Source organism: Merops nubicus, unplaced genomic scaffold, assembly GCF_000691845.1.
Source record: "Merops nubicus isolate BGI_N331 unplaced genomic scaffold, ASM69184v1 scaffold23679, whole genome shotgun sequence".
NCBI lineage: Eukaryota > Metazoa > Chordata > Aves > Coraciiformes > Meropidae > Merops > Merops nubicus.
The window spans coordinates 7,686-17,149 of NW_008629305.1; the positions used below are offsets into that span (position 1 = coordinate 7,686).

The following is a 9,464-nucleotide window of genomic DNA, read 5'->3' on the forward strand; positions in this document are numbered from 1 at the left end:
AACATTGTCTAGTTTGGTGCATTTAGCAGTGGAATTTATAAGCAGGCAGTTCCATGTTTATTAAATGTTGACAGTCTCAGGAAAGGTTAAAATGTACTTTCTCCATGACCAGAAGAGTTATTTGTCACTTGCATGTCAGTACATATGTTCCTTCTCAGCCACAGAAATAAAAACAAAATTCAGGCACCAAACTTGCAAGTGTTTCTGTGTGCTTTGCCAACACAGAGAGGGTAATTCCCACCCTCTATTAAGTCTTATGAATGAATCACTGGACTGTACTGAGCCATATTCCATCTTTGGCTCATTCTTCACAACCGCAAAGGCGGAGCTGGCCTTTTAATCTTCCATGATACAATTTCTCCAGTTAAATGCTGCGTTTGCTCCGTGAGTTAATGTCTTCACTGGTGGGTTGACCATCTGCCATTTGTTCTCCTCTTTCATCTCTTCACAGAAACACATGCCAAGCGAAGGGATCTGGGAAAGAAGTCACCAGTAGAGTTACTAGCAGGGTTATTGCTTTGACATGAAGGAGGGATCTTTGCTACAGAAGCGAGCAGGCCCTGAGACTATTCTAGGAGGAGAGACCAGGACACTTTGCCACTTCTGAAATGAGCTAAAAACATATTGGGGCCCTGTGGGGTGAAAGTTGGACGTGGATTGTCAGCCCACATTAATACCTGGATTTGATAAAATATGTTCACTCCTTCTTATGCATCAACAGTAGTAGTAAAAATGAATCTAAAGACTGAACTCGCTGCTTGGTCATATCAAGGGCAGATGGTAAGAAAAACAAGGATGAAGAATTCTGTCACTGAAAGTAAACAAAAAAAAAAAATGCTGATCAAGTCTTAAGCACAGGCCTGGCTTGTGAATCTGGTGACAAAAACCGTCTCCACTTCATTCTGTAGCTAAGCACCAAAGTTGTGAAGTTACAGTGACTTGAAAAACACACATCTTCTTAAAGAGTGACTCACTGAACATAGCTGCAGGTTATACTCACAACACTGTGGAAAAGAGAGGGAAGGTTCTTAGCCCTGTTTCTAAAGGAAGGAAGCCAACTCCAAATGGAGAGGTTTCCAAATGTGCCTCTTGTCTGTAGGTGTTACCTAGCATTGTCTTTTCAGAGGTGTTGGACAAAAATCTTCTCCAAAGACTTTGTTGCTACTCACACACTGTTCATCAGGAGAAAATCCCTCTCTTGACCTCTTGTGCTTTGCTAAAACTACATGAGATTCCCTTTATAAGGAGAAAGCTAATGTCACTGGTATTGGCACTCAGTTGCATACATGTCTCACCACATAAGCAGGCTCCTTATTAATAGTATAATAAAACAAAAAGAAAGCTTCTTGCTGAAAAAAAATCTTACCTTTCGTACCACTTGGGCAAAGTCACTGCTGTCTCTGGCGGGGAGCCCTATCAGAGGTCGAGTGAAAGATGTCAAGGAAGAGCCATGGCCCACAATGAGGATGACACCTGATATACAAGCAAAACCAAAGAGAAGTCAGGGGGCTGCTGCACTGTCAGGTTACTCATCAGAAGATGAGTATAAGCTTCTTTAGGTGCTGTTCATCTTTGAAGACCTTGTTGATAATGTGGCAAGGTGTTATTGTGCTGGTCAGAAAAAGTCTGGTGTGTAGTAGGCACGCTAGCTAGTCAGGGAAAGCATTTGCTAGGAAAAGAGGTAAAAAAGCTTTCCAGAAAAGTGTATTGTCTTATGCAGACCTACGTCCTGATGCAGAAGGATTGAGCAAAAAGTATACTCTTGCAATTTAGTACTCTACTGTCTTCTGTTTAATTTTCCTTTCCCATTTCTATCCCATAACTTGCATGTATTTTAATATAGTGTAGCCCAGGACAAGGACTAAGACTCTATCTTAAGCTCTGCGCAAAACCAATACCTCATGTTAAATGTGTTTCTGTTGGCAAAACTCTGCCAATTCGTGTTACTGAAAGTGTCTGACAGAATATACAAAGATCTGAAACCTTTACCTTTGCTGGGGCAGGCAGTGATGATTTGTTTTATAACCACAGAGCTTCTGTTTAGATATTCTTCATAACTTTCCGATGGCATGAGAGAAGAGAGTTGGAAGTTACTCCTGACAATAAAATAAATAAATAAACAAACCCTGTTAATCTAAATAATAATGTTAATCTAAATAAAATATGTTAATCTAAATGAATATTGGGATGCTGTTAGCACTTTTGAATGACTAAACCAGAAAAAAAAAAAAAGCACTTGGTTAAAAAGATGTAGGTTTATCTACTGGCTTATCTGACATATTGTTGCCTCAGCTTGCATGGATTATTAGCTTCCCCCATGGTGATTTCCATTAAATCTGGTGGCTAAACCTCATAGTTCATAAAGCACCAGATGGAGGGAAAGTTATGGTTTAATAAAACTTGTATTTTACAGTGGAGATTATTTGAAGTAAGATTCATGCCTAAGAAAAGCTTAAGCTTTGAGCAATTCTGTCAGCAAGGACCACCACCCAGCTATGGTCTGCACACTTGCAGAGCCACCCAGCTCTAGCAATCCTGACCAAGTTCAAACCAAGATGAGATGCTGAAGATGTGAATGCTTCCAAGATTTGGTGCCTCAGTCTTAGTCTCCTTAATAAACAAAACAAATAAAAATCAACAGCAAATGAAGCATGCCTGCCTTAGCTGGACAAATGGAGAGTAAAGACTTTCACTCCTAGAGTTTTAAAAAAAGGGTTTCTGGGGACATAAGTCACAATGCACCACTCCTAAGTACCTGCCCACTTCCATTGAGGCCAGGCATTCTTCTGTCTTTTATACACTAAGGCCCTTCAGGCACTGAATAAATAGTTTCCAAAAAAAGAGTAAGACCCAGACCTTCAAACTGCTGTAAATCAGGGCAGTCCCACAGGATTGATAGGGCTTGGGTCAATGTATGCCATGCACCCAGCACAGACCCACCCCAAGGTTCTGCAGCAACTTCCAGGACACCAGCTCAGTCTAGCCCTGGGGGAAGTGTTGGGGGCTGCCCCAGCCCAGCAGCAGCAAGAGCATCCAAGGCCCCAATATGTGGTGGCTGGTGGCGCTAAGGGTAAGAGCAAGATTGAATCATCAAATTCTCAATGATCAGAGGCCCTGACAGCCTTGCCGGAGTTTCAGGACAGGCAAAATAGGCAGCAGGACCACAGTTGCCTCTCTACAGACTTCTGTCTTTGATATTTTCCCAGAAACAGGGCTTCTTGGCAACAAAATAAAATCTCCCCAAACTCGCTTTCTATTTTTCATGTCATCTTCTTAATCTGTTTTCTCCAGGAATGAGAAGTCGTTCACAGCTACAGCAGGCACACAGCTGGGTGTTAATCTTTTTTTTTTTTTTTTCTACAAACAACCACCCCCCTTGCCCCAGTTTGACTGCCTACTAATTCCGTGAATAGACAGGAGTGAGAGTAGGTTAATGTGTTGTTGCAAGGCACAGCACCGCGGTGTATTTTCGCAGATGAGTCCTTGGCACATTATGTCAGCACGAATGGCAGAAATACAAAATAGGTGGTAAAACTGCAAAAGGCTCATGCTGGATTGTTAATCATAGCTAATATTAATCCTGACTAGGTCAGACAAGTCTAGATTGGAGTACTAAAATCTAGTCTGCCTTCTGGCAGAGCTGTAGTGTTTTTTTAAAATGTGCTGTCCTGTTGGCATCTGTGTCCCTTCAGTAGTCACCCTGTTATTAACAAACAGTTCTGCAGCAGAAACGAGCATCTCCAGCACTGACTTAGGTGGTTTCCAGGCTAAATAGCAACAGGAGCTCTCAGCCCAGGCTAAGGTCTCAGTGGAAGTGCTGTGTCCAGCCGTGAGTGCTACAGAGCAACTGAGATAAGGATTAACAAATGAAAATCGAGAGAGGAGCAGCGAACAAGGGGCCAGAAAGCACGGCCTTCAAGAGAGGATGGCAAGAGTCCAGCTCAGAGGAAAAGCTGAAGAAGGACATGATAACAATCTGCAAAAGGCTGTCCTGAAGAGGAAAGGAAGGATCTGTCCTCCATGCAAAGGATGAATAGGAAAGAAATAAGCAGCTTACACTGTGACTGGCAGTCTAACAGCAGGCATGGCAAAGTCAGAGGTCATCTTGCTGTGGGACAGGGAGTGCCCACCAACTCTCTGCTTCTGTGAGAGCATGGGAGGAGAAAGAGGCAGAGCTAATCTCACCCAACCTTACCTGCCTACAACCCAAATGTCTGTCTAGGTCAGTGAAACAAATAAGCCCCTTCAGGGGCAATTCTTGCTGTCTCAAGTGTCTGGCACAGGCTAAGATGGAAAATCACTATCTTGTGAGTCCACTTCTTTCCACCAACAAGAAGGCTGCTAACTGACTATCACAACCTAGGCACCCAGCTCTTAGATGTCTGCAGCTGAGAGCAATGAACCTCAAGGTGATTTCGTCTCAGCACGTAACACATGGGCAGCAGAAGTATCAGTACCACTGACATTGCCTCTTAGTGGTACTGGAAATAGGAGAACTTGAGTCAGGTCCACTGCTGACAGGGAACTATCAGGGACTTAACCTAGTTGAAGGCTGTCATTTGCTGTGGGTGAATATGGTAAAACAGCTCCTGGGACATGCGAATTTTGAACCCTGCATGTGATGGGATGAAACTGGCATCACATGTGCAAGTTTATAGCTCATCCACCCTATTTTTGCCTGGACTTGAGTGAGCTGTGAGGGTTCTGAACCCTGTAGTTTCCATTACTTCAGAGCTTCCCCTCTGGTCTTCTCACTGCTCTGCATTTGCACACTTTCTTTTGAGGCAAGTGATTTTGAACAAAAAAAAAAACTAAGGAAAACAGTCTGGTGGTGATAAAACACACCGGAAAGCACTATGATCCAAGAAAATGAAGAACTTTATTCCTTATCTGTTTTCAAATAAATATACTTGCTTGGTTGTAAGAAATGCATTAAGATGAGAAATTTTCTTTCTTATATGTGGGAAACCCCAGACACACTCACTTTTATTAGCTGAGTAATTTCCTGGATCTGTCTGTGCACTGCAAACACAGAGCAGCCTAGTTTGTGAGCAAGGTGAGGAGCTAGGTTAAATTGGAGGCTTATAATTTCCTGCTATGCTGTGGTTTGCAAGTGCTCAGAAAAAGCATCACCTCTCAAGTTGCAAGGGACCCAAAAATCCTTTCTGAGCATAGTGTTAATCTTTGAACAAGGCAACCTCCCTCCCTGACCAAATTCAGCACAAGCATCAGTTATAGTGAAACAGTGTTATCCTGCCCACCTCTAAAACAAGAAGACAGATGGCTCATGTCAGGCTCAACTCTTCCTCCCCAGACCCTGCATGGCTCTGCACCAGGGTGCACAGAGGTGGCCCCTTGCCTTCTCTTCCTCTTGTAGCTGTTGCACCAGTGACACCAATGAGCAATGTTTCAGGTGTGGAGCTGTGCTCCCTGCCACCTCCCAGCCTGGGCTCAGCCTCTGCCGTGGGGCAGATCTCTTGCTGCTGCCCTGCAGATGCTCAACAAAGGGCTTACTACCCTTTTCTAAAGTCACATTTCTACATTGCTGAAAATGCGCATGTTATTTACCCAACAAGTTATACTTCATATTTCTAAAATGTGTTTCACATGAGCCAAAGGTAAAAACGAAAGTCATGGTACCCAGCGCTAAGACCTTCAATACAGCGATGCTTGTGCCTGACAAACCTTGGGCCTGAGCCAGCAGATCTGGAAGGGGACACCAAAGCAGGTCTGGTCCCACGCACAAGTATCAGATGTAGCAGTTACCTGTAACTTGTGTCTATATTGTAAGATGCCTCTGCCAGTTCTGTCACAGTCATAAAGTTCGGAATTACTTTGCTTGCTTCCCACTTGGTCCATTCAAACAGTCCTGGTTCCACCCTGATACTGACTTTTTGATCTAATTTAAGCCCTGTAAGAACCAGAAGTATTAATTAAGAGGAGAAAGATACAGTTGCAGCATTACATTTGTGCTCTACATTCTACCTTGTTTGCCGTAATGTTTTCTTTAATGAAAAATAATTGCTTATTGTTGAACAAAAACAGGATTGCGTTGATTAAATGAAGCCAACATTATATTCTTGTCTGATTAATCTTAAAGCACTACAAATTCTCACATCATTATGATTATTTCTGAAGCCCTCTTGCGATGAACTGCAAAGTACGGGACAAAATAGTAGAGAAGACCTCAGTGAAGTTGCAACCTGAATAAACTTTAAAGAGGAAATGCTTTTATCATATTTATATAGCATTTTTCTCAGTGCTCCTTGGTGGGGCAATAAACTGTCGCATAGTGTTAAAAATGGAATTCTCTTGTAAAAAGACACATTATTTTGTTGATTATTCTCAAGAGGTTTCTAAGTAGCATTAGTCACCAGAAGAAATGCACTTCAATCATAGTTCTGATGTAAAACATGGTAATGAACTGTGAGCCTCTGACAGACCTGTCAGAAAGGACAGGAAAGGAAAAAAGGAGAGAGGTAGAGAGAGGGGGAGAAGGAAAGAGGTTCTACAATATGAAGGAATTAGAACAGTTTGTCTTGCAAAGGCAAATACTTTCAGGAAAAAGCTGTCTTCCCTGATTCACATAAATGTCCCTCAGAGGACTGAAAATATCTGCTGTTTGGCTCAGAATATTTTCTGGAAGTGGTGTCAGTGGTGATTTGGCGGACAGCTATTAATGTTGAATTCAACCTGATGTGAAGCACCTCTCTCTCATATAACATTAGATTCCATTTTAACTAGTGAGGGCTAGAGCTAATGAGATCACACTCTGCAGACCATGCACATGACAACAGGTTTATTACTGCCTGTATTACCAGCTAGACAGAACCACCTTTTCTTCCCTGCTTAAAAAGATCAACAAATACCCACAAAGTTGTGTCTTCTTACTCATCTCAGCGAATTCACAGAAGTTGGACGAAGACATTGCCACGGTGGCGAGGACACCTGGCCAGCTTTGCTGCCTTACCCTGCAGTAGGTGTTGGGCTGTCTGAATGCAGCGGAGTGCGGGGGATGAGTACACGTAGCGGACTGACACCTCCTGGTCCAGCAGAGCCTCCCCTGGGTGGGAACAGCAAAGTGAGTTGCTCTTATACAGATTGTGATAGATGAGAAACTACTGCAAAATACTTTCTGCAAAAAACAGATTGGAGCTTTTCAGTTTCATTGACAAGGGGTAGCTACACTGACAGACCCTTTCTATTAATTTTTTTTCACACTGTCAACTGACTGAGCTCTCTAGAAAGCTCACTCCAGCAGCAGTAGCGAGTTTAAAGTGAGTGTTGGAAGACACTCAGAATTACAGAAGATTTACTCCAAATCTGCAAAGAGCAGTTAGACGTTTGGCTTTCTCCATACCTCTGAATCATCAGAGGCAAGTGTTTGCAGCAGACTCGCATTGTCACAGTCAGGCACTCTTGTTCAGGGAGCAGAAACAACTTCATCTGGTGAACTGAGTCAGATTAACCCATAGCCACCGGGTACCCGTGGTGACATGACCACACTCTGCTGACCATGGAGCTGCTTCCTCTGGCTGGCCTTTTCCCTCCTCACTGCCTGTTTAGTGACAACCGCACAAGACATCAGTCTCTTGCAGACAAGCAGTGATGCACAGGTAGTGTTGCAGCCTCGGTATCTTAACTTTCTTTGCCAGAGACTGATAAAATGGGTCTCAGAGATCAGCAGCCAGCCCTACTCTTTACTGCTTAACACGACCTTCCAGTGTGTGCCCACAGTGAAGTGTTACCACAATGAGTACTGCTAGGAAGATTTTCTGCTGTAAAGTATGAGCTTTTGCAGATGATGTAAGCCTTCTTCCCAAACCCATACATTCACAGTAGGATATTATCCAGCTTACCTATAAGCCTTGACTGGAAAACACCACAGCAAGATAAAGGAGGATCATATTCAAAGTGCTTCATGCCGTCTTTCCTCTTCGGCAGGGTGGAAGGGAGGTTCAGATCTGCTCTGTAGTACCTTCCTGAAATGAGGTGGGACATTTTGCCACAGCACAAGGGAGGCAGTAGCTGAATGCACAGGTGGCATTTCATTGTAATAGCTGCATTTCTTCTGAATGATTGGATGGCTGGTTCTGAAACTTCAGCCCAGAGTGACATCTCAACTGGTGAATGAAACAGGTCAAGGCCCATTCTCTGTCCACAAGGACAAGTTATGAAGGAGGCCACCTGCCCAAGGAGCTACTCTGTCTTTCTTCCACCTCAATCACCAATGCTGTCTGTCCACTGGGCACCAGTTATGGCCTGTGCTCTCCCCACACCTCACCTGGAGACCATGTGGGTGGGGGGGGGAGCTGGCACTAGCTGAGACCATGCCTAGGAGACAGCTAATAACTAAGCAGTTTGGGGGATCATGAGGCAGTGCCTGAACTCAGATGCTTGCAGGATTATTTTAGTACTACAGGCACAGTTTGTGCCCCACTGATAAAAACAACAAAAAAAAATTAATAACTGCAGTTACCTTAAAGAGATCATATTTTAAAGTTACAAAATGGCTTAGGAAATCACTTGTCCTAACAAAATAGCACCTCTTCTGCAAGCTCTGAAGGAGTCAAAGTGGGAGAATGAGAAAGAGGGAAGGATGCTGTAAAAATTACGTACTTTCTGTGTGGCTCAAACAAAACAAAAATCTGCTCCATATTGATTCTCTTTTTTCCTTTGCTAAAATGACAAAAAACAACATTTCCATTGAAGAAAAATGAAACCAGTGAATTGTTTATGCAGCCACAAGGTATCACCTTCATTATTTAGTGTGAATTTCGCACACTTAATGTAGGAGATCATCAGCATAACAAAGGATACTTTCAGCATAAAGATCTCCCTTTTGAACTCCCACCATGTTCCTCTCCTTCCTCCTGACACATATTTCCCTGCTCTGGGTCAATTTTCTTCAGCTCAAAAAATAAGTTTTTTTGACAGAAAGGGCCAAGAAATTTAGCTTTTAATTCATCTCAGTGCTGATGTCTCATTTCCACCATAGTCTGCTCTTGCTCTTCTTTCCCAGGTTTGAGAGTGACATACTGTGACTGATCAACAGACCATGATTCTGATTCAAGTGTTGAAAGATGGAGGGGTCTGGTAATAGCCACTTTGTGCAGAAAGTGGTAGAGATTTTCTGATATGTATATCCATCAGTGAGACACATCTGTCAGTACCACAAGAGCTTTGCTTGTTCTGCAGAGTTTATCCAACGTAAACATGAATGACTTTAGGACATTATGAAGTGGTGACATGAAGGTCAAAGCAGTGCTATCTGACTTTCAATGTTATTCACCCTTTTGTGTCAGTGTTTACGCTTACACATAGGAGACTGAATCTCTTGTACCCATTACTGGGCTTAATTGACTTTGGTTCTGATTTGCTAAAATACTCACATTACCTTACTCACCATCTGCAGTCAAGCACTGTTGAAGCCAAGATTTGCCAAAGACCTGATCGACTCTTTC

At 43.0% G+C, this 9,464-nt stretch overlaps 1 protein-coding gene across 1 annotated transcript in view; it reads right to left on the reverse strand.

The window, feature by feature from the left end:
- Positions 1-336: 336 nt before the first annotated feature.
- UBASH3A (ubiquitin associated and SH3 domain containing A) overlaps positions 337-9,464 on the reverse strand; it is a 21,661-nt gene continuing 12,533 nt past the window's right edge. The window contains exons 8-14 of the mRNA XM_008946958.1: positions 9,407-9,464; positions 7,860-7,982; positions 6,971-7,063; positions 5,767-5,911; positions 1,990-2,096; positions 1,367-1,473; positions 337-474 (exon numbers count right to left, since the gene is read on the reverse strand). The exon at positions 9,407-9,464 is cut by the window's right edge and continues 57 nt beyond it. Of these exons, the coding sequence (XP_008945206.1) occupies positions 337-474; positions 1,367-1,473; positions 1,990-2,096; positions 5,767-5,911; positions 6,971-7,063; positions 7,860-7,982; positions 9,407-9,464 (771 nt within the window). The remainder of the gene's footprint in view (positions 475-1,366; positions 1,474-1,989; positions 2,097-5,766; positions 5,912-6,970; positions 7,064-7,859; positions 7,983-9,406) is intronic.